Source organism: Nansenia antarctica (assembly GCF_963989245.1).
Source record: "Nansenia antarctica genome assembly, chromosome: 3".
NCBI classification, from domain to species: domain Eukaryota; kingdom Metazoa; phylum Chordata; class Actinopteri; order Argentiniformes; family Microstomatidae; genus Nansenia; species Nansenia antarctica.
The window spans coordinates 12204520-12229003 of record NC_137688.1 but is presented as its reverse complement, the minus strand read 5'-3'; the positions used below and the strand labels follow the sequence as shown (position 1 = coordinate 12229003).

Genomic DNA, 24484 nt, shown 5'->3' with positions numbered 1-24484 from the left:
TGAAAGAAGAGGTTAAATGTTCATGACAGTGTGAAGGTACGGGCTTTGTCATGGAAATTCTCTGGATCATTGACACGTAATGTATCATCATAAGTGCACGACAAGGGAGCATGTCAGAGCAGGTTGACCATGGGAAGTGAAACTCAGAGTACGAATAATTGTTTTTTTAAACAAATGTATCAGAACTGTGTATCCATTTACACCAATAATAATGCCAATGCCAAGAAAGACACAGGAGTGTTCATTATACATCAGGAGAGGCTGGTGAAAGTAGAAATTGGAGGACAGGCTCATTGTAATGCTTGGAATGAAATGAGGAATTAATTCCTGCAGTACAATGAGCCTGTCCTCTGATGTCTACCTCTACCAGCCTTGGCCTTATTATTGGTGTAAAAGAATACACTGTTCTGATACATGAGCTGATACATTTGTTTCAAAAACACATGCTTGTTGAAATGTTCTTGATACCACACCTTAGCAGTCACATCAACACAATGACTTGGCAAGCCAGTCGAATACCAATCAATTTTACTTTCACTCACAGTGCTACCTTCTGACACTGATGAAGTACTGATCAGAGACAATAAGAAGATGAATCCATTATTTATGTTTATGTTTATGATTATGACGACTTGGATAGAGCATTGACATGGTCATGAGCATTTGAGATGTGAATGTGAACCCCTAAGGGCCTGACAATGTCAGATATGTTTAAGAGAATTAATATCCAGTAAACAACCATGATGGTGGAGAAAGTTAAGACAACAAAAAATCAGTGGAGTTACAAATCAGTCCAATTAAAATGAGGCAATTAAATGCAGCTCAGTCTCCCAATTAATTGAAACGAGGCATTCAACATAATAATTAAAATCATCATCTGCATTCAAACATACACTTGACCTGTTGAACATGAAACAGTCCTGCATTTCATCACTTTGGAAGATCCTGAACTTAGGGCATAAACAATGACATAGGGAAGTCATGAGTCAAACTACTGACTACCGACTACTTTTTCCCGGATCATATTGGTCAGCTACTGTGGTCAATTACATCAGTATCATAAAATCAAATAATTGATAATAAAACTAAAAGGTAAATCACTGGTAATCTCACTATGTTTTCTATGTGACAACGATCACCCAAACGCATCTTCATATAGCCCCATCTCTGTGTGTGCTATTTGTACATTTCCATGTGGGTGTTAAATCATCATATCTAATGAATATCACCACAGATGGGGTTAATCAAAATGCATGGTTCAATTACTGGATCAGATATAAAAAAAGACTGATTGAAAGAAACTAAAGATCATTAACTTGGCCCATATAATTCGATTCCAAATCCATGTAGTTAAAAACAATATCAAACAATCATTTGACCAACTGACTTAAACAGTAAAAAAAAAAAAATGGGTTACAAACGGAATGAGCAGAGAGGTGCACCATACCTTGGCTTGCGAGAGCACACGCGTCTAGCCCGACTCTGCGTGGTCAGCGTGGATCTGGTCACTTCTGTCCGTCCTTGCGTTTGTTTCATCCACATCGTCCATTGGGAAAATCCGTGGACGGAATGTTAATGAATGTGAATGAATGGGGATTGGGGACAAATTCAGGGGGTGTAGCCCTCCTCTACAGGGGGAGGAGTAGAGGAATGGGGGCGGGTGCGGTCAGGCGCAGGTAACATTGGGAGCGCATGCAATGAGTATAAGTAGTTATTGATTGAGATTGATTGAGAATGTTTATTTTGGTCCCCTATGCAATTCACAATACAGATATAAAATAAAAAAATAAAAAAATGTACACAGTCACAATTCATAACACTAGGACCAAAAAGGTGTAGGCTGAAGCCGTGGCTTATTGCGCCTACCCTTGTTACATGTATGCATGTCCCCCCATGAATGCATAATCAAAACATTGAAACTTTTATAAACAAAATGTCACTTACACTTTACAAAAGTTCAAAAAATACCAAACAAAAACTATATTTAAACCTCTGTTTTATACTTGTTAATCATCTTCTTTTTAAATAATTTTAAAAATCCTTTTAGTGTACTACACATTTTCATTTCCTTTTCAAAAGTATTCCATATGTTGATACATAGGCTATAAGTCAGAGCAATGTGAACCAAACTGATAGTGAGTGTCATGTTATCAAAAAAATGACTTTTTCAGGTGCAGAATTCAATGGGAATAAATATATTTGATTAAAAATGATATGGGATCAGGGTTCTTTTATGACGGTTGCATTTCTGATCATGAGGAAAAGAAAAATATTTTTTATAGAGAATAATGCAATTCATCATGTCTTATGAAATGTCCATTCATACAATATGGAACAGAGTAAAGTGACGTGGAGGAAGGGCGCAGATTCTTATAGTCTGATCCGCTCCATCCTGGAACCGTCGATGACAAGTAGCCGAGTAGCTCACATACTAAAAACATCTGCAAAACAGTTCAGTGAACTATGAACATCGAGCAGGATCTTTCCATGCACGTGGCGGTTGTTATTGGGAGTTAAATCCCTTTCAGCAATATTACCTAATCACATCACTAATCTTAAAACAAAAGCTCAATAGAATGCACATTACACTGTGTTTTTGTTGGAAATAATTACAAAAACAATTAGGTTGGGAGACACTTGGGGCATGCTTACTTAGCGTTTATTGATATGTATCAGATTTACACCTAAGTGCAATTTTCATAATCACATAATGCAATTTCTACAATCACATAATGCACAGTTCTACAATCACATAATGCAAAGTTCTACAATCACATAATGCAAAGGCCTACAATCACATAATGCAAAGTTCTACAATCACATAATGCAAAGTTCTACAATCACATAATGCAAAGCCCTACAATGGAAATATTTCTTTGAAACACATTATGACAATCATTATGATAAAAACATGTTTGTATCTCATTTTTTCAGTCAGTTTAAATTCATTTTCAATAGGGGGACCCTGGGACCTATACGGTCCCGGATGGCTCTGTCTGTTCGATTACCTTTGATTATCGAACTGCATCCTCACTTCCTTGAAGTAATGACTGATCTAACCAGAAGTAGGTTTATGGGTTGGTCCATATGGGTTGCTCGCTTTTCATTGTATTTCTTTCACCTACTGTGGCTGCGTTCGTAAATTTGCTCTGGAAATCTGATCAGCACTCATGGAATGCCTCTTGTCCAATCAAATTAATTGGTCTGTTTATAATGTCGAACCCAATGTGCGCTCTGGCGCTCTCAGAGCAAATTTACGAACGCACCATGTATCAGACGCGCATGCACACACAGGAGTGACGCGGCAGCAGGGCGTGGCTTCATAAGGAAGTGCGATTTCTTTCTGCCTGGTAAGATTATTGTTGTGATCTGTCATTTAGATGTTTACATGCCGTTACAATGAACCTGAACTACGGTGATACCTACGATGTACTGTCATATTTCAGTCATCTGTAATGTTACGAGGATTATAATCTGTTAAAAGGACGACGACATAAGAACAAGTCGCCTGTATTCAGCAGTTTAGCTAGCTAGTGAGCTAGCTACACAAGCTATAGTAACGTCAACAACATATCTTTAACGACTGGCAGGTTGGAGCAGAATTCCTGGCTTTGTAAGTGTCTGTATATAATGACAGCTTGTTGAAGTCAACTGTCCTTATTTTCGCTTCTGTTTACTGTTTAGGTTTTCAAACCATGGACCAAAAGATCCCATATGATGACTACCAACTCCCAGTGGTGTTTCTGCCCTCATACGAGAGCCCCCCAGCATGGATAACCCCCCAGGAGGTATGGCCTTGACTCCCATCCTAACCCCTGTCTTTAAAATCTCCAATATCAATATTCAGTCTTGACATGTGTTCTGTAGTCCTGGCCCTGCAGATCCACACAGGGGTGTGCATGATATTGTTTCAGCCCAGCCCTGACAGACCTAATAAATAGTTGGTAGTAATTGCTCTTAAACAACAGCCTCCTGCACAGTCTTTGGTTCTCCAGGACTAGGATGCAGTGGCACGGGTCTGGTGCCATTACGGTTCAAACGTAATGGTGATGTTCCTTCTGTATCCTGCGTAGCGGATCCACCATCCTGACTACAACAATGAGCTCACCCAGTTCCTGCCACGCACCATTGTGTTGAAGAAGCCTCCGGGGGCACAGCTGGGCTTCAACATCCGCGGGGGCAAAGCCTCCCAGCTGGGCATCTTTATCTCCAAGGTGTGTGTGTGTGTGTGTGTGTGTGTGTGTGTGTGTGTGTGTGTATATATATATGTGTGTGTGTGTGTGCGCGTGCGCGCGTGCGTGTATGTGTGCGCTCAGTATGAGAGAGAGAGAGAGAGAGAGAGAGAGAGAGAGAGAGAGAGAGAGAGAGAGAGAGAGAGAGAGAGAGAGAGAGAGAGAGAGAGAGAGAGAGAGAGAGAGAGAGAATAGCACCCTAGTGCCTGTGTGTGTTCATTGCCAATCGTCTTTCATGGCTTTGTCAATAACCCCCTTGCTCCTCTATCTTTTGGTGTAATGATGACAGGTGGTCCCAGATTCAGATGCTCACAGGGCAGGCCTCCAGGAGGGGGACCAGGTGCTGTCTGTCAATGAGGTGGACTTCCAGGACATAGAGCACTCAAGGGTCTGTCACATAATACAGCATATGTCATGTTTACCTTGTTGAATTTTCTAATTAGACTTGTTTTTTTTTCTTCACAAAGTTGTCCCATGTACGCTTACTGCTTCTGATATGAAACTGAGAAAATAATGGTTATTTGTCATTCAACACAAAAAAACACACTGTTAATTTACAAGTGCTCTCTTCCTCTCTGACACACCTAAGGCTGTTGAGATTCTGAAGACGGCTCGGGAGATTCTGATGAGAGTGCGCTTCTTTCCCTACAGTAAGTATTGCTTTCGCCTTCCCTGTTATGTTCTACCTTAAAACGCACCAGTATCAATCTAGCAACGAATTCTCAGAACAGCCCTGACAGACAGTATGTCACTGTGTTCCCTCAGACTACCAGAGACAGAAGGAGAGGACCGTCCACTAGGTGGCAGCAGAGTTCCCTGGGAGTGAGCCATGTCTGTATCACAGTGGCTGGCTTGTCCTTGGTGGATAGATACATACGGTACGCACGTCATTCTCCTCCTCCCACAGGTCCCAGCCCCCGTCCTGTGTCTCAGGCCCAGGATGACGACCTATGACTAACGGTCCCATTCCCACTCTGCTCCACCGCACCAGGACTACGTAAAGACTCACTCACACCGCCCTCTCTCTCGCTCTGGTCATGGTGCGCAACGCAGCGTCAGAGGCAGGAAGGATGAAATGGAGCCATCAGCTGTTTAAGAGTGATTCATCCACAGAGGGGGAGAAGACTTCTCTGTTGTTGATGTTACCTTAATATGGCCACCTTCCCACATCTGTATGGTGGGGGAGGGATACCTAATTAATTTTAATTGAATTTTAATTTTGCCATTTAGCAGACGCTTTTAATCCAAAGCGACTTACAATTACGAATTACAGGGACATTCCCCCTGGAGTAACTGAGGGCTAAGTGCCTTACTCAAGGGCACACTAGTAGTGGTGTGGTTTCAGGTGGGATTTGAACTCACAACCTTCCGATCACAAGTCCAACTCACTATCCACTAGGCCACCACTACCCCCTAATGCCTCTCTTAAATTGTAAAAACACCAGAGGCATTCCAGTATGTAAACACATATCGACAGTGCATACACAGTACGTACACATTTGTGTTTGTCTCCAACACTGGAGGCATGCATATTGTATTACTTAAACATTTCCAGGGGCACTAACAGTTAAATATTATCACTGAAGAATATGCCATTCAGGGATCAAGCGTACGGCCCCTTGTGATCGTTTAGACATAATGTAAACTTCCAGTTCCCCTCTGACGCACGCTCTTAACGCAGCTGTGAACCTTATCACCGCTATTGTTGGTGTGTACGTGTGTGTAAGCAGGTGAATAGTGGAATCATATTCAGAAGACTTTTTAATTCACCAAGGACCTGACATAACACCTCGATTCTGTAAGAAAAGTAATAAATATGTGTTATGGGGTTTTGTAGGATGATAACCATTTTCAGACTACTAACAGTAGTATTTTGTGTGTTAGAGTTATATTTTAAGTTGCATATTGACTATGAAAGTGCCAACGTCCTTAATATGGATTTGACACCTCCATTGTCTCGTGTCTTGAGTTAATACATGCTTTTTATGAATTCTATGAGATTAAACAACATTACATTTTGTGTTCTGTGTCTTAGTATGTGATATCTCACACTTTCACATATTAGTTCAATATGGTTTTCTTTTTTTGGAACATCAGTGTCTCTCTCCCTCAGTTTTGTGCCCACTAGTGAAGATAGTAAAACCTGTTTGGTTAATGTTCATTAGATTTGCCATCTGACCTAGTTGTTAACACTTCACAATCATGCTCTTCTACACAAAATAAGTTGTTTACAAACTGTTCTCTGTGCATCTATTATTCTAGGAATCAGAGTAAGATCTGTGCTTCTTCTTTCAATGAAATAGTCATTGCTCTACTCTATAAACCTGTAAGACTTGTAATCAGGTCGCTCTTCAGAACTGTTCCTTGATACAGTAAGACCTAAGGCTGCTCTGCTCCATTGACAGTAGATTAACTTGTTCTACTTTGCACATGAGTTTCTGTTGGGGGTGACATAACTTGTCACCAGCTTGTCATTCGTAGGAAATTCTGACTCATAAATCACTAATTAATAATTACACAGAGATATTTGAATGTCATTCTGGGTTTATTTTTTGATTTACAATCAAATGTCTTTAAGTTCAAGAGCGCAGCTTGTAAGGTTAAACTTCTGGGTCCTTGTTTGCTCTGTCATTACACTGGTTTGATAATAACTTCATTTCAAAATAAATAAACTCAAATGGGTAAGATTTATGACGATGATTCCAATCCTTCAAGTAATAACATAAAAAAAACAATGATCATATCATTCACCGTAAAAAATGAACAATCACTGCCCATTTGTTAAAACGTAAGAAATTACGAAAGTTAATAAAGACATTTCATTCAATGTCGTAACCAAAAGTCCTATATCCAATGCTTCTTTTACACAACGAACAATGGAATTAATTACACTGTATACAATGCCCTGTACAACACCTCCATAACAATATCCATATAAGAACCCACAGATCGACAATGCATCTCCTGTCACTACAGCTAGGGCACACACATTTCGGCTGCAATCATAATATCAGAGTGAAATCTTTACAAATCTTCAAAAATAGAAGCTTAAAAAATAAACGTTTGACATAATGTCACTAAAATAGACCTCTACTGTACAGTGAATGCATAAATGTTTTATATATATATATATGGTCCCAGTGGGAACCACTATTACTGTCGTTTTCACTGATACCCAGGTATGACACCCAATACTGCCTAACCTTTTCAGAGAACTTTGTTCTGAGTTATTCTAGACCTCATCAAATTGTATAAAATACTATGAAGCAGGTTAGCTAGCTGATACGAACAGTCCTGAACCTATAAACCTTTTTAAAAGTACCGTAGCTGTATGTAACAATGAAAATCCAGTCCTATGTATCATCATCTAATATGTCTGCTACTGACCAGTGACAGTTAGGTCAGTTACGTCAGTGACAGTTAGGTCAGTTAGGTCAGTGACAGTTAGGTCAGTTACATCAGTTACGTCAGTTAGGTCAGTTAGGTCAGTGACAGTTAGGTCAGTTAGGTCAGTGACAGTTAGGTCAGTGACAGTTAGGTCAGTTAGGTCAGTGACAGTTAGGTCAGTGACAGTTAGGTTAGTTACAGTTAGGTCAGTTAGGTCAGTGACAGTTAGGTCAGTTAGGTCAGTGACAGTTAGGTCTGTGACAGTTAGGTCAGTGACAGTTAGGTCTGTGACAGTTAGGTCAGTTAAGTCAGTGACAGTTAGGTCAGTGACAGTTAGGTCAGTTAGGTCAGTGACAGTTAGGTCAGTGACAGTTAGGTCAGTTAGGTCAGTGACAGTTAGGTCAGTGACAGTTAGGTCAGTGACAGTTAGGTCAGTGAGTTAGGTCAGTGACAGGTAGGTCAGTGTCAGTTAGGTCAGTGACAGTTAGGTCAGTGACAGGTAGGTCAGTGACAGGTAGGTCAGTGACAGGTAGGTCAGTGTCAGTTAGGTCAGTGTCAGTTAGGTCAGTGACAGTTAGGTCAGTGGCAGTTAGGTCAGTTAGGTCAGTGGCAGTTAGGTCAGTTAGGTCAGTGGCAGTTAGGTCAGTTACGTCAGTGACAGTTACGTCAGTGACAGTTACGTCAGTGACAGTTATGTCAGTGACAGTTAGGTCAGTTAGGTCAGTGACAGTTAGGTCAGTGACAGTTAGGTCAGTTAGGTCAGTGACAGTTAGGTCAGTGGCAGTTAGGTCAGTTAGGTCAGTTAGGTCAGTGACAGGTAGGTCAGTTAGGTCAGTGACAGGTAGGTCAGGTAGGTCAGTGACAGGTAGGTCAGTGACAGGTAGGTCAGTGACAGTAGGTAGCAAACACTTGTGATTGTCAGGTCACTTCAAGGGGAAGAGATGAGTTGACGTGACAACTCATGTCATATTTTGGTCTCCGTAAAGCTAAACAGCTGTAAACAGTTAATTCTCTCCGTCATTCAAAAAGGCACAAACGATGCAAATGTGAACTTTTTTGGGGGGGGGATTATGAGGGTGGGGGAGCTAGTGCAGTGGAGAGGTGTTGGAGGTGAGTCTTTGTGCCTGAGCGTGTCCATCCCTTCTTGGCAAGCCTTCCTTATCCTCCCCCCCCATCCTCCCTCCCTCACACAGACGAGCTCAGCCGCTGTCCTCTGCTTTGTCAGCGTCCATAGTGTGGCTCTCGTCCACGTTCTCCAGACAGTCCCCGCGTTGGATCACCAGCTCGGCCGCGTCCATCATGGGAAGAGTGTTCTGTTCCGGGTACAACCAAGACTTCCGATCTGGACCGTTCTCCTGCTTCCACTCAGGGTAATTTTGTCCCGCCTTGTGTACACACTTCAGCACCTAGCGGGAGCGAGCCGAGGGGGAGAGCGAGAGGGAGAGAGAGAGCGTCAGAGATTATGAACCTCAGCCTAGTTCTATACAGGAGATGGGAATCGTGCCACACCTTCTTTTCTGTCAACAAAGGAAAGGCATTATGGGAAATCACTGATACTGTGGTCACACAAACACTGTCATTGACCACCGCTTTGGAACGGTCTTAAGAAAATAATGGGTTCGATTATTAAAATAGGAGATATTGTAGTTGTCTAATGTGTTATCAGATAAATGATCATTTGATCATTTTCTGTAGTAGCCAGTTATCTAATCAAAGGAAGCACCCAAAGGAAACCCATAGCATTGATTAACATTTCAACACCAGTGAAATTTAAGATAAATTAAATTGATACAATTCACCTACTTGCAATTAATCAAGTTAATGTTTTATGAAATGACTAAATGATTGTAGCCTATTTGTTTTTTATAATGAGCTTTGATAAGGGGTATTCAGGGGAATTCTTCTTAGAACCACAAGCTGTTGGTGATTAATGAGTAGGTCAAAGCTTCCACTGTTGTTTCCATTCAAGGTGTTGAGCCACACTCAGTTTCGCACACAGCGATGCACCTTGTCCCAAATAGTTTCAAGCTGTGCAAAGGTATGAAACCAGGAGAACAAGTTCCACAAGGGCGATAAGAGCTCAGCTCAACCTCTGAGACTCAAAAAACGTAGCAGGACAGGACCGCCCAGTCAGTTTCTATGGTTACCATTGTCATTCAACAGACTTGAAACCCACACTCACTAGCACAGATTGCACACTATTCAACCAGTTGAAGGACAAGAAACATTACATTATGTAACACCTACTGGAGCTAAAGACACATAAAGGTATTGGCTGATTGGTGCGTCTGGACCCAATTTAAAACCTCTTTGCCTTTTCAAACCGCCACGAGGCTGTAAAAACATTGGCTGAGATGACTTGCATACCTTGGGAGCCACGACTTGAGATGCTTTGTTCACCACCCACTTCGGAAGAGAACCTGAAATAAAAAGATGAACAAAACAACAATAATTAAAAGATCAATGTAGCTCACTCTACGTGTAACTTGTTTATCAAGGGTTACCAGTCCAAGATATCTCTTTGTGTGAAACATATCTCACCAAAGATTAAAATAAATGGTTTGAACAAAACAGTTGAAGAAACTAGGTCACTGGGCGGTGGTGGTGGCTATTACCTCTGGGGTCAGCTTGTGAGAGATACGTGAAGGTACAGCTATTTGGTCCTGTGGGCTTCAAAAGGTAGCCGGTCAAGATGGAGATAGCTCTCACATGGTTTTTGCTAGCTGGGTAGTTCTGTAATAAAAAAACAAACAGACACGTCAAACACCTGAGAAGCCAGTGAACTCAAGAGCCAGGAGATAATGCAGAAATGCCATGCCAAATTAATTATTGAAATATTCCAACATGATGACGTGCTCACAGCTTCTCACAGAGCTTTACGCCATAAATATTTCATACATGAAAATGCGGCTCTAAGGGGGAGGAAATGATTCATACATCACTGTATGAAGACAATGGATGACATTGAGCCATAGGAATGGTTCAGAGAGGAGACAGACTGAGGTATGGAATGGTTGCCATGTGCCAGCGAGGCTGCAATGGAGGTGACGTACCGCGTGTTTGACGGAGAAGTTTATGATCACATACTCGTCGTCCTTCACCTGCCACGAACGCAAAGTCACCACATCCCTGTTCTTCAGTGGCTTTGGACAGAGCCCTGAAAACCAGGAGAACAACAACTCAATTACAAATGACTTGAGGGGAAGATTTAACACAAGCAGCTCCCTCCGCCCCCCCCCCGACTGTTACAGTAACCAAAGATGCAGCAACGGCACCCTTGTGTTGACTATAAATACATTCTCCAGGCAAGGTTCCTCTCCTGCCTTATCTCAGCTCCTGAGGGCAGCACGAGTACCCCTCTCCACTAATGGGACCAATGAGGGACTATGAATATGTTAGGCTGCATGAAAGGAGAGAGCTGTGACGGATGGGAATATGGAGGGAATGTCAACAATTGTTTTCAAGAGGGAATTCAAAATGAAAAAAAACTAAACAAAACAAAACAAAACAGCAAAGCTAAACTGTAGGCTATCGATTAATGACCGTTCTTTAAATATTCCTTTTATGTTTTAGCCCCTCTACATGAGACGCTATTGGTGCTAGTTAATCTGGCAATACAAGTCATTATATAGGGCAGGTGTGATTCTGAAAACATACGAGACAACTCACAAGAGTAGTAGCCCACATCAGCGTTGGGGGAGAGACGGGCAATGTCATAACTCTCCAACATGGTGGGATCCCACTTCTTACGATACTCTCCATCATGAAGGACGTCGTACATGGTGGCAGCGGACACATCCTTTATGGCCATTCTGCACTGAAATACAAATACACATAGGACAACGTAATGTGGACCATCTTTGGCAGACTGGGTTTGACCTGATGAGTAGTCACCAAAATAAAATATGACGCCAACAGTCATAGACAGAAAGATACCCGTGCTCTTGACTGAATCACAAAATAAAACGGTGGTTCTGAAAAAATCAGTTAAGATCTGAAATTGAAAACGTATGTTATCTCCTTAGGGCATTTTATAGTCTATTGAGAAGTCAGACAAAAAGGACCATACTGTACTGTAAACAGGCCTACAAATACATAATGGATAGTACGTCTAGGGATACATGTATGAATGAATGAATGAATGGTCTTTATTGTCATTAATATAGTACAGGTACCATACAACGACATTTGGGAGGGGGGGGGCTCCCCTGGTGCTAGGAAAAAAAAAAAAAATACTAAAAACAATAAGGGAAAAGAGCTGGTTTACATAAATAAAGGCTATATCCACTATCCACTATACTATACTATACAAATAAAACACTGTGCTGTACTCTATGCTATGCTATAAATATCCTAACATTTCCTATCTCTGAACCTTCTGTACCCGAGGGTTGTCATATTGCACATAGTATTGTTGCACATTCATTTAAAGTGTCGCAGTTTGCAGGTTTGAAATGTTCACAGTTTGAAATGTTCACAGTTGTGTTTCAGTATTGCACTTGAATGTACATGCTTGTATGTACATGCTCATTACTGTATAACTACTGTACTTGCCACACTGTACCCATCACTATCATTGTCACATTATCAATGTTTTTATATCATGTTTTATAGCACTATTTGCACTTCTGGTTAGATGCTAAACTGTTAGACACATGTCCTTGTCTGGTACTTGCACTCTTCAATGACAATAAGGTTGAATCTAATCTAATCTGATCTGATCTAATCTAGGAGGGGATTAAAAAGGGGATTAAAAAGTATCAACGTATACAATATTACAAGTAAACACCTAATGTAGTCCAGAAGTCTGACACTCAACTGTTCCATTTACAATAGTAAAACAATCAAGTCAAGTTAACTTAATCAGAACAAACTTACCTTTATTTTGTGAACCTTTGTTGTGTTTTTCTGTGTGGCCGAGACAGGGAGCACCTCCACCCAGACCTCCATGCCGTTCTTATCATACTTGCTGTACCAATTCTCCGTAGACAAGCATTGTTGTCTGAAGTCGGCGAAGTCTGCCTCGTTGGGTATAATTCTCGAAGGCCGAGACATCATTTATTCTGATAACTGTATGATAACTGTATCCGAATAAAGAGGAACGCTCTTTTAAAGAAAAAACGCTTTTCAAATGACAAAATAAACGAGCTAGAACACAGAGTTTCTATACTAGCTTGGTCTTTGTTCTAGGTCCACTTTACCTCTGACTGACTGAAGGGCTACTCCAGAGACAGTGAGATCAATTATCTTATGTACTCAATGATTTCCATATCGAGTTAAGCAACATTCTTGTGTTGGATTCCTGACCTACCCCGACTATCATCCGCATGTACTGCGCGCAGCTCCGAGTCGCGTCACTACTTCCGGAATGCGCACAGGTGTACAGATCACAGGTGTTACAGAACACAAGTCGTGAGCTTAGAATTATAAGGTTCTATCTCCATTTTTGTCAAAATTGAGTTTTTTTTTTTACATAATCTGATCCATTAGGTGTTTATTAATGCCTGAGTGGTGTTATTTTTAAAATGTTGACATTTTTGAGTTAGTAATTAATAAAATACAAAGGTTCCATCTCACTAAACATAATGGAATGTAAAAACTTTGACGCTCAATATCTCTGAACTGCCCTAAACGGAGATAGAACCCTATAATTCTAAACTCACGAGGTGTAGAGATCACAGGTGTTACAGAACAGAACACAGGTGTGAGCAGCGCAAAAGTATTGCCCAAGTAAACACAAAGGGGGCGATACGACTCCTGGGGGGTGTTACTTCTTTGAGTGGCTGTGAGGCTTACGGTGCGTTTGGCAGTTCCCGAGTGCGAAATAACGACTAATAACTTCCCTCCAAGACAGTCGTGGGGAGTGGGGAAACTCAGACCAGAACACCCGAATTGGCGAGTTGTGACGTGTCCCATTGTAACCTTTCACCTTCTTGTCAGAAAACAACAGACGCTGATTTCACACGTAGGCTACCATTGAACGGTGTTGAAATGACCATCACAGTCTCTCACGTGGCATAAAATGCCGATCAATGAGTCATCTAAACCGTGCTAAAAGCCCACCACCATCAATAATAACTAGTCATGTTGTCCCCCACGAATGGTAGCGTGGTAGCGTCAGTCAATCAGTGTCATTTGGGTACCACCAGCACCCCCTTGGGTCGATCAGTGTAGTTTGGGAAATGCTGGATCTCTTTGACCAGACGCATTATTCGTCCAAGTTCCGTCCAAATCGTCCCAGTGTTGTCATCATATCCCGTGTGACACACGACTGGGCGGAGACAGATCCATAGGACCGTCCTCGATTTCATCGTGGATGACAACAAATCTATCCTCGTAAATCGTCACTAGTTTCAGTTGACACTGAATTATTGATAGTTAGTGAAAGTCAACATTGCTTTCAATTGAGTCGTTAAGAGCTATAACCTTAGATCTCCTACTGTATGTTATATAATACGTAGTTATATGTACTAAATCAACTTGAAAGAGAAGACAGATAATAATAATATATATATATATTTTAAACTATTTAAATGTAAGAGTGTAGGCCCTCTCAACAAAGGTCATTTGCAAGAAATACTAGAGCTGTGAGACACTTTGGTGAAATATCTTTATTTCATGTGATACACTTCGGTGTTTCTTTAACTCTCCTTTTTTATACAGCAGATAGTAATAGTACATTATTCACACAAACGTTGCTAAACACTAGTAGACAGCATATTTCAAATAGACACACATTTCAGAATAGCAGAGCTGAGTATCCAGTCAAGAGAAGAGAAGAGCAGTTAAGGTTAAGACGGTAGTTCATTGTAATGAAATACTTAACTAGTTTTTTTAAAGCCATTTTAAAATGTTTACAATTTCAAACAAGCTACAGAAAATGTATTGGTGTTTGTGTGGGAAATGGGACATTTATGGCTGTGTGGTTAGTTGGATTGTGTGTTCGAATGTTGTGTATCACACTATATTTGTTTGTGAGTTTCTGTGTCTGTGGTAACGGACAGGGGTGTGGGGGTGGGTGGGTGCAGTCAAGCCGTCCCTGTGACAATAAACCAATCCATTGAATACACACACTGCAAGAACTCACAATCAGTGTGACCATGGTGACATGATAGATAGGGAGCAAATAACCAGGCCTGGTTTTTGTTTTGAGGTACAGCATCCAAGCAGACACGCAAACAATAAATAAAATACTACTGTAACTTACCACGTGCGTGCCAGCCACTGTAGTTTTGGTCAAGCATACAATGTTAAATCACGGTTGCTTGTGTTACAGAATAAATAAACAAACGCAGAAATCCAACAGTCCTAACACAGGCAATAGCAATAAAGGTTAACTAACTTCACTGCACTTTGATATTACTATACAGCGAGCGTGTTAGTAAGCATTAGCTGTATCTGAGGACCAAACTACTGAAGCGACCTGCTCAACAAAACTACTATTGAAGCCACGAGCCAGTCAGCAGGCCTCTTTTATCTTTACAATATCGTGGCTTGATTCAGTGCACAACGTTGGCAAGCAAAAGGCATCCGTGTTCTTAACCGTCTAGAAATCCTGCATGGTGGGCATGCTGTTCCTGCAATAGTGTCATGACAACAAGACAACAACACATCGATGGGAAAGTATGGGGACACATCACATGTTCTCTTTAGTGCGAAACTGGTTCAGCGCCTTCTATCTACACTTCAGAAAGGCCCATATTTCAACTTTATGCACCTCCTTTCCTCAGACACAAGGAGATATGTTAGTATGCGTGCGGCTATTGGAGGAAAGTTGCTATGACAGAGTTGCTATAGATTCGAAGTGTACATCAATAGATTTAGGTTAGTATTATCAGTTACAATGAATTAGGGATAATTTTCCCCTCTTCTTACTGGTTGGTTATTATACCTGTACATACTTATTGCAGCGTCCCCTAAGAGAGATCTGCCTAAAACAAACCAGACTCAATTGAAGTCATTTTGTCTACTAACCAACAATGGTAATCCTAGGTAAAGTTCTTTGGCTGTTCATGCCTCGAAATATCCTGAAAATAATGTCCCTTATATATGGTCCCATAAACCATCTTCGACGAAGAACTCAGTTTGATATGAGCCAACCGTAGCGAGAAGAGTTTAGATAAAAAATAACGTTCATTGACTTTAGAGGGAAATCCATTTTTTTAACAAAGTATATCAAAACGGGGGAATAACCAGTAACAGGTACTTTGTTTTTCATGTAGATACAATGGTCTATACAGAACTTCTCCCACTCCATACTCTCCATTGGAAACAAAAGCAAATAATCAAGGGACTGAGACCTTGACCTCGTAGAGTCACTTAAATAATCTCAAACAATATTACTTTACAACAATGACAAGTGTGACAGCACTGATGCTCCAAACGGTGCAGTAACTCAAGAGCAGTTAGCTAGGTCAGTCTGCAGTCCTATTTAATGCCATGCAGTTGGATGAAAATCTGAACACATCAGCATTTAACCTATTCTGTGTTTTTAAACTGTTCACGTTTTACCTTTAATATTTTTTTGTTCTTATTTAGATTATCTGTTTAAATACAGAGTAATAGCACATCCACACGGTTACTCCGAAAAGTCACTGAGTCGAAAGGGGGGGAAAGACAGGTTCTCCAGCCCAATGGCAGTGAGCCATGGGTGGGGACAGTGGCCACTGAGAGACAAGCTGTTGGTGGGGAGGAGGCAGGTCAGGTGGGGGGTGAGGTGTTTACTAGCAGGAGCAGCTGCTCTCGGTGACTGCCATCTCCGGTGGCTTCTCCAGTTTGATGTCTATCACTGAGGTAGGGTTAAGGAATATCACTCATGATTAGGACATATCGTCATGAGGTACTTTATGCACTATACATTATTTAATTTAAATATATATATATATTTCATAAATATTAAATAACTCAAAGCACTGTAGTTATCACTACAAACACAGAGGCATGTGAAGCTGTTTAAAAGGATACTGTCTTCTTTGCTTTTCTCTGGTGTGCTGTCCATCCCAGGCAGGGCTGCGGCCACACGGCGAAACAGCTGAGGAACAAGAGGAGCGTAGTCAGAGGGGGAGGTGGTTGTACCCTACATCAGTCACAATATGAAGGTGACCACATAAAGGTAACAACCTGGATGGTAACATCATCTATTGGAAATCACCATTTGAATTCAACACAATGGTACTGTAGTGCACCCTAGTGGTGATCAATATAGTACATCCAAAAGAAACATTCATTGCTTATTACTGTGTTGGGCGGTTATCTATTGTAAACCGCATTTAAAAAAAATAGCTAGTGTCTAGGGTTGGGCGGTATCGAATTTTTTTGGGGCGGTATCGAACTGTTAAACCTTCTCCAAATTAAACTGCGGTTTAGGGTTTAACCGTGGTTTACATGACTATCTTTATTATTTTCGTCAAAAGTGATACATGTTCCAGTTTTATTCTCTGAACAACATCAGAAACTGAATAACAAACACTAAAGCTTGAGTGCAAATACAGCGGGTAAAAAAATTGTGCAAAGACATGACATTAATTGTTCAGCGTCTGTCAACCAAACAGAATGAAATTAACAACAAATCTATGGGCCACAATCCAGTACAATTAAATTAAATTAATATCAAATAACAACAAATAACAAAAACGGCAGTAACAAAAACGGGCATTAAAGCGTATCCTACAGACCACAACGTTAGGCCTAGTTTTTTTCGTCAGAAAAACAAGCATGTTTACTTTTTCAGGCTTCAGCAGGGCACGTCCAACTCTGCCTGCTGTGCTGCTGCTCTGATGATGAGCTTGTGGCAGACTCATACAAGTACTTTCGGGCCACCCTCGACATCAGTGATTGATAAGCCTACTGGATGATACAGAAGCTGTGCTTTGGATTTATCTATACTGGATTGGGGCCCATTGATTTTATGTTAATTTCATCCTGTTTGGTTGACAGACGTCGGAGAATTGTCATGTCATGTCATGTCCTTGCACAATTTGTTATTTAAATTGATACTACCCAACCCTACATTGTACCATATCATTTCCATGAAAAAACGTTATGTCTGTACAGTAAAATAAAGTGCAACCAATTGTCTTTAATACTTACGTCCTTCTACACTATTTGCAAAAAAGAAAAAATAGAAGAACAGAATAGAATTTTCCCACTAAGCAAAACATATCCATGCCATACATTGAGAATCATAACAAGCACCGGCATTTACATGTCTTGTGAAACAAGCCAAAAAATAAAAACAACAACATTGAGCGCAAAATATCAACCAACACTGAAGCGTTCTTAAGCAGTGGACGTGAATGACAAACACCTAAGGACTGAAGTGAATCACGATGCAGAGGACACGTTCAAGCTGTGAGCAGCCAGGTGAAGAGACAGGGGGGGAAAACCAGAGTAGAGAAAGACAAAGACGACGGGAGCCTAGGGTGGGCAGACTGGGCTAAGCTACCCTGAGTTAGCAGAGTCTCTACCTGTTTGACATTGTAGCCAGTCTTTGCGCTGGTTTCAATGAACATGACATTCAGTTCCTTAGCTCTCTGCTCGCCCTCTTCCGTGGTGATCTGTCTGCTCGGGCCGTAGCCGTGGAGACGGGCGGACACAGACAGACATGGAGAGAGACGTCGCGAAGAGGACAGGCCAAGGGGGAAGGGAGAGATGGAGACAGATGGAGGGAGAGAGAAAGAGCGAGAGAGAGAAAAAAAAAAAGAAGAGCTCAAAAGAGATTCCAGTTTAAATGAGAAAGAGAGAGGTTAGTTTAGTCATACCACTGATACACAAATAGAGAGAGAGAGGGGGGGGGGGTGCTGCTTGATACAATCAGAATGGAACAGCTTGACGGGATTTAAGAGAGAGACTCACTCACGACACATTCACTCACTCCACACCACCAGCATAACCTGCTCTACATGATCAAGACATGGAGAGATGTACGTTACAGGCATCACAAATGGGTGGTCCTAAGGGCACACCATGACCATGAGAGCAGCTGGGGAGGCTGTAGTGGTGCGGGTGCTGTACACCTGCGGTGGTGGTCGCTGGACACCCACCTGTTTGACGTTATAGCCAGCCTTGGCGCTGGTCTCTATGTACATCACATTGAGTTCACGTGCTTTCCTCTCGGCTGCCTCTACAGACACTTGCCTGCCATGGTTCCGGGGAGGGGAGGGTGGTTCCAGAGGGGGGGGAGGAGGGGGGTGGGGGGTTGGTTTTTGAGACAGCAAATCAAAATGACATGGAGAAACACATCGGGAAGAAGGAGCAAAACATAAATAAAACCATGTCCGGCTACAAAAGCATAATAACTAAATAATGATGGGTGTGAAACAATGTCTGTATTTCAATAAACAATCAAATTCATGAACAAAATAAAATCGAAAATGAATATGCTATATATATATATATATCAAGGAAAGGAAAGGAAAGTTTGCCATTGCACAGGGTACAACGAAATGTATTTATGCTCTAGAGGGGGCATCTAGGCAAGGGGTCACAGCCATTGAAGGCGACCACAGAGCAATTATGGATTCAGTGCCTTGCTCAGGGGCACTTCGACAGTGGCCAGCCAGGGACTCGAACCATTGCGAGCTGCCAACCTTGCGATCATTAGACGCCGGCTCTACCGGCTGAGCCACAGTCGCCCCGGGACCGTTCAAAGGACAGTTCAAATTAAAACAAGATGAGATGCTTAATACATTCAGGGGAAAAGAGGGGAACCAGGCTTTGGCAAAGGGTGCATACAGGTGATAGGTGTCTACATACAGTTAATAAGGGATCATACTGCCTTTATACAACATAGTGAACCTCTCTCTCTCCCAACATTCCCATCACACATCAGACATCCTACACGACTGTGTACCTTTTATCAGCTAAGTCTGTTTTGTTCCCGACAAGCATGATAATGACATCACTGCCTCTCTCTGTTCGGACGTCGTCGATCCACTTTGACGTCTGCTGGAATGAATTGAGATCTGAGGAAGAGCAAGGAAACATTACAGAGCGCATATAGGATCAGGTGCGCTAATCAGACCAATCAAAGAAAGGAAAAGCAATCATAGATTTTCATTGAGGGCACAGGAAATGTTTTTAGCAAAGTAGTGTATAGTTAGTAAGTAAGTAAGTAAGTAAGTAAGTAAAGTAGCTAGATGTTAGTAAGCGAAAGATAAACAACAGCGAGGGTATGTTAACTTTTAGCACAGGAAGAGAGGGAGGGTGGTCTCTACAACATAGGAACGGGAAGAGCCCCAAACCAACACACAGCTGCAGAGCGCTGGACGTACTGTGGCTACGATCACCAACTTCACTACGAGGCACTGTGATAATAAGCATGTCCAATAATAGTAACCGGTAATCATAATAGGTTCTCTTCTATGCCATGACGGCCTCCTTCCCCCGTGTCCCTGCTGCTCCCTTACAGAGAGAGAGACACAGATCTAGGCCTGCGCACGGCTCCGACTCACTGGTGATGTCATAAACCACCACAGCGATGGTGGAGTCACGGATGTAGCTGGGAATGAGGCTACGGAAACGCTCCTGTCCAGCAGTGTCCCAGAGCTGGAGCCGGACCTGAGGATGGGAACGGAGGAGGAGGAGGAGGAGAAGGAGAAGAAGGGAAAGACGGAAAGGGAAAAAACGGAGAACAGGAAAGACATAAAAGAGTTGCAAGAAAAGAGCCAGGCAGCAGAGGTGAATGACCGTGCATCAAGGAAAAGGGAAAATCGTTAAATCGCAGGACGGTTATCTGTAGCGTGGCCGGTAGGTTATCATTTGGCGATTGATGCTTTGTTTGTGTGACTTGGGTGGTTAACAGAATGATTAATGGTCAAATCAATGGTTTTGGAGCTAGAGAAGGATGATCCTCCACAAGAAAAAGCCTTTATCTGACCTGATTTTCCCTCTTCCTTACCCCTCTGGGGACAGCATTCCATAAGCACAAGCGTCACTGGATGAAAGGGAGTTTGAAATGGAGTTCCATTAAACACTCCAATAGGATTCTCTACTCCTATCAGAAGGAGCAGTTCTCACTGGCAAGATAGTGTTGTCTATGGTCTCAACCATGTTCATTCTGTTAGAGAATTTGTCAAGGCCTGAAGCCCCAAGGACCTAGTTCTGTCCTCATTGGGGTGCAGCTCTCATTCATACAATCCAGTTCAGCGGCTCGGCTGTTTGAAATGCTGTTTGCCCTGTTCTCCCCTTCCATACACTGAGGGAAGGGTGAGGAGGTGGGGCAGGGTCTGGATACCTACTTGCTATGTCATAAACCACCACAGCAGCAGCTGAGTCACGGATGTAACTGGGGATGAGGCTGCGGAACCGCTCCTGCCCGGCCGTGTCCCACAGCTGGAGCCGAATCTGTGGCCAACCGCGCAACAAAAGGGGGGAGTGGGCACAATTCGGAACCCAGCCATGGGGGTGGAGGGGTGGACAGAGACATGAAGCAAACATAAAATGATGATGGCACTAAAACATAATAATGGCACATGGGCTACATGAAATGAAATAATAAAGGAAAAGTTTTTAAAAATTAAATTAAAAAACAAAAAAAAAATGTATGAAATACAGCAACATGATGGCCAAATAAAACATAAAAAAAACCATAAAAACATAAAAAGGGCCAACCCCATTTTGGGCTAACAGACAACGATGTAAACAAGGTGAAAGCGGTGCTTACCGTGCGATCTTCCAGATACATGGTTTTCGATAAGAAGTCTATACCAATTGTTGCCTGCAAGACAAACACTAAATTAGTCATCCAAGCTATGAATTGCAAAAACATTCAACAAAATCCTAAAAGAAGCTAGATCGTCACTCTTCCTACGTCACACAGATTGCGCTATGCCAATATAAAAACATTACCTGAACATAAAACCACAGAGATATACAAAAAGCTACAGACCAGGTTTAGGACCAACACTTAGGACAGACCAACGCTTAGGACAGTGTCCGTGTCAAACACTGCTTACAATGACTTATCCTCCATCAGGCCTAGACCTAACAGCACTCCAGAGGGTATGTACCTGATAGGTGTTGTCAAAGCTGTCATACATAAACCTGGTGATGAGAGAGGTCTTCCCCACTGCAAGGACAAACAGAACAGAGGGAAGAAAAAAAACATTTATTTCACACTATGATGTTTGCTAAATGAATGAATGAATGAATGAATGAATGAATGAATGAATGGTCTTTATTGTCATTGATATAGTACAGGTACCAAACAACGAAATTTGGGAGGGGGGGCTCCCCTGGTGCTAGAAAAAAAAAAACTAAAAACAAGAGGGGAAAAGAGCTGGTTTACATAAATAAAGGCTATGTACACTATCCACTATACCATACTATACAAATAAAACACTGTGCTGTACTCTATGCTATGCTATACCTATTCTAACATTTCCTATTCTCTGAACCTTATGTACCCTAGGGTTGTCATATTGCACATAGTGTTATTGCACATTCATTTAAAGTGTCGCAGTTTGTAGGTTTGAAATGTACACAGTTGTGTTTCAGTATTACACTTGATTTCAATCTAGTAGCTGCCATCAATTTGTCTAGATTGTCCAGGGCCTAGAACCTAGGTCTTTGCTGTGTTCAGGGCCTGAATGGCCCTGGGGTAGAAGCTGAGCTTCAGTCTGTTTGTCCTTGCGAACATGGTCCTGAACCGCCTGTTCGAGGGCAGCCGAGCAAAGTGTTCGTGATGTGTAAAAATCAGAAAGTGTAAATGATGCATGATGATACTCTGTGCTGTGGGGATGTAGGGAGGAACCACCGGGCCACCGTCATCACATTATGAACCCAAAAACGCATTTCGTTTTTAAACAATGTATTAAAACAACGAGAACACCGATGACTATAATTGTTGCATGGTCAGACATTGCTTATCGTATGACAATTGACAACATGTCTGGTTAAATGGTGTAATCGCATAGTTCGATGCGATGGACTACTGAACCCACGCTGAGCTGGCAGTAACAGGGTGGAGCCACACATGATCATCTCAGTCATGGAGCAGAGAGGAGGGAACATGTTCTAAGAAAATCGATCCACCGACTTTGGGGCGATGCTCATCTGAATCCATAGTTCAACTTGACTGTGTCAATCAGGATCAGACCTCTAAAATGGCATCTTGACTATTATGTCGCCACAAATGCAAATGCTCAAGGTTGAACAACAGACAGGCGTGTTGCTGGCTGCTTTGCTTCTCTCCGAGCAGCTAACAGACAGGCGTAGCTAAGCGCCCCTGCTGACACAAGTGTCCTACGTGGCTTAGCCAGCTGCAGCTAGCTGCCTTTAGCTGCGTTAAACCCACAACAACCAACATCAGTCAACTGAAAACCTACCCCACATTCATGTAATTACCGTGATTAAAAGGTGAAAAAAGGTATAGCTAACATACCCTTTGAGAAGGTTATGACACGGCCAGTTTGATGTCCTGAGAGGACATGAAGTGGCCGGTTTAGAGAGTTAAGATTAGCTGGGTGATGTGATCAGATGAGATGACTGTGACTGTCTGGACCAACTCTGGCGTTTAGCTTTGGTGCCAATGTTATCCAGGTGGATCAACATGTCCCCTCCCTATGCTATCCTGTCACATCAGTGAACACATGTTGTCGTCACACCCAGTATTAGTTATGTATGTATGGGCGGAACTTGGTCCAAGAAATGACACAAGTCTGTCTGAATAACCATCAGCCTGCCCTCGGCCTGTCCTGACGTTAGCCAGCTAAGCTAGGCTAAGCTAGCATAAAAACCTTCCCAAAACAAATGTTCACCTCATTAAGCCCCGTTAGACTCCTAACGTTCACCTTACCACTCTGTTCGCCTAAGAAGACGAGCTTGAATTTCCGCAGGGGGTTGCCAAACTCTCCGCCGCCGGTGGTGGTTGACATGTTTTCTCAGAAGACAAACAAACAGCTAATGTTGGCCGGGTTGTTACGGTGTCTCGACAGAGGAGAGGCGCAGGGAAAGTGAGCAGGCTAGCCCGAGCTGTTGTTGCTAGGGTCTGTGATGAGGGAGACAGCGCCCCCCAGCGGAGAGTCTCTGTGCACGCTTAGGGACTGTGATGAGCGAGACACTGGGACAGCGCCCCCAGCGGAGAGTCTCTGTGCCACGCTAAGGGTCTGTGATGAGCGAGACAAGCGCCCCCAGCGGAGAGTATCTGTGCACACTAGAGGTCTGTGATGAGGGAGACAGCGCCCCCAGCGGAGAGTAGTATCTTGACGAGGGACCGAACATCCTTCTCCCATCCTACGTAACGGATGATGGCATCATTTCCCAGATTAGGTTTTTTGGTCATGTCATGGTCTGTGAATCCGCCTACAGTGTAAAATTGGGTATTTTACCTTACCTTGGTTTATTGGCCCAAATGTAACGCTTTACGAAACAATTACTTTTTCATCTTGGATTATCTTCTGTATTCCATAAAGTAGTATTTATTTACAGAATGATTAATGCGTCATGGGATACAGTTTGACTGGGAGGCAGCCCAAATCATTGTTTTGATATTGAATGATACAGTAATGATTGTGAGATTAACTTCTTCCTGCATGGTTGTAATTGAAAGTCCAGACCCCCCAAGTGAGAGACTAAAGACAGAACAGTGAGCAGACATACAACAAAAGGAGATAACAAAAACATATGTAGCCTACAAGAGGAAAATGTTTTTATTTTTCTGCTGATGCCACAGAGTGCCACAGAGTTCCTTCATTAGAGCCTTATCATTTCCAGTCATTCATCACACTTGAATGCCACAGCAATAACGATATCATCCAGTGATACTCTAGAAAAAATATTGTTTTTAATAGGTTTCTGCCAATTGGATGACAAGGTAGTATTAATTGCCAAAGATAGCTTCTATAGTCCTTGAAGAATTGAACACC

At 42.2% G+C, this 24484-nt stretch overlaps 3 protein-coding genes across 6 annotated transcripts; 1 reads left to right on the top strand and 2 right to left on the bottom strand.

Moving 5' to 3' along the window:
• The first annotated feature begins 3689 nt into the window (after positions 1-3689).
• pdzd11 (PDZ domain containing 11) lies at positions 3690-6206 on the top strand. Of its 2 annotated transcripts, XR_013937377.1 has the most exons (6): positions 3690-3788; positions 4074-4214; positions 4522-4620; positions 4822-4882; positions 4998-5110; positions 5224-6206. XR_013937377.1 is itself a non-coding variant. In XM_080526865.1 (5 exons), exons 1-5 carry the CDS (start codon positions 3696-3698, stop codon positions 5030-5032), a joined length of 429 nt encoding a protein of 142 aa, XP_080382991.1. In that variant the 5' UTR covers positions 3690-3695; the 3' UTR covers positions 5033-6206. The 2 variants fall into 2 exon arrangements, 1 of the variants encoding a protein (XP_080382991.1); XM_080526865.1 differs by having other exon boundaries at positions 4998-6206.
• Positions 6207-8818: 2612 nt separating this feature from the next.
• stard14 (START domain containing 14) lies at positions 8819-12677 on the bottom strand (the record flags this gene model as incomplete). The annotated part of the gene is made up of 6 exons (XM_080526923.1): positions 8819-9025; positions 9987-10039; positions 10235-10352; positions 10673-10776; positions 11289-11436; positions 12498-12677. 6 exons carry the CDS (start codon positions 12675-12677, stop codon positions 8819-8821), a joined length of 810 nt encoding a protein of 269 aa, XP_080383049.1.
• Positions 12678-14226: 1549 nt separating this feature from the next.
• Positions 14227-23548, bottom strand: rab41 (RAB41, member RAS oncogene family). 3 transcript variants are annotated; one of them, XM_080526061.1, is made up of 9 exons: positions 23416-23548; positions 21629-21687; positions 21283-21336; positions 20858-20963; positions 20518-20553; positions 19471-19582; positions 18662-18755; positions 16584-16650; positions 14227-16407 (listed from the first exon to the last, which is right to left on the bottom strand). In XM_080526061.1, exons 1-9 carry the CDS (start codon positions 23492-23494, stop codon positions 16343-16345), a joined length of 672 nt encoding a protein of 223 aa, XP_080382187.1. In that variant the 5' UTR covers positions 23495-23548; the 3' UTR covers positions 14227-16342. The 3 variants fall into 3 exon arrangements, with proteins under 3 accessions (XP_080382187.1, XP_080382189.1, XP_080382188.1); XM_080526063.1 differs by having other exon boundaries at positions 23378-23444; XM_080526062.1 differs by lacking the exon at positions 20518-20553.
• Positions 23549-24484: the final 936 nt, after the last annotated feature.

Bases quoted from the DNA above. Each gene is read 5' to 3' on its own strand.
- pdzd11 (XM_080526865.1), top strand. From the start codon at position 3,696: ATGGACCAAAAGATCCCATATGATGACTACCAACTCCCAGTGGTGTTT. The intron at 4,621-4,821 runs GTCTGTCACATA...GACACACCTAAG, and splicing joins AGGACATAGAGCACTCAAGG to GCTGTTGAGATTCTGAAGAC. The intron at 4,883-4,997 runs GTAAGTATTGCT...GTGTTCCCTCAG, and splicing joins AGTGCGCTTCTTTCCCTACA to ACTACCAGAGACAGAAGGAG.
- rab41 (XM_080526061.1), bottom strand. From the start codon at position 23,494: ATGTCAACCACCACCGGCGGCGGAGAGTTTGGCAACCCCCTGCGGAAA. The intron at 21,337-21,628 runs GTACATACCCTC...TTTGTCTTGCAG, and splicing joins GCTTTGACAACACCTATCAG to GCAACAATTGGTATAGACTT. The intron at 20,554-20,857 runs GTAGGTATCCAG...CCTTTCATCCAG, and splicing joins GGTGGTTTATGACATAGCAA to TGACGCTTGTGCTTATGGAA.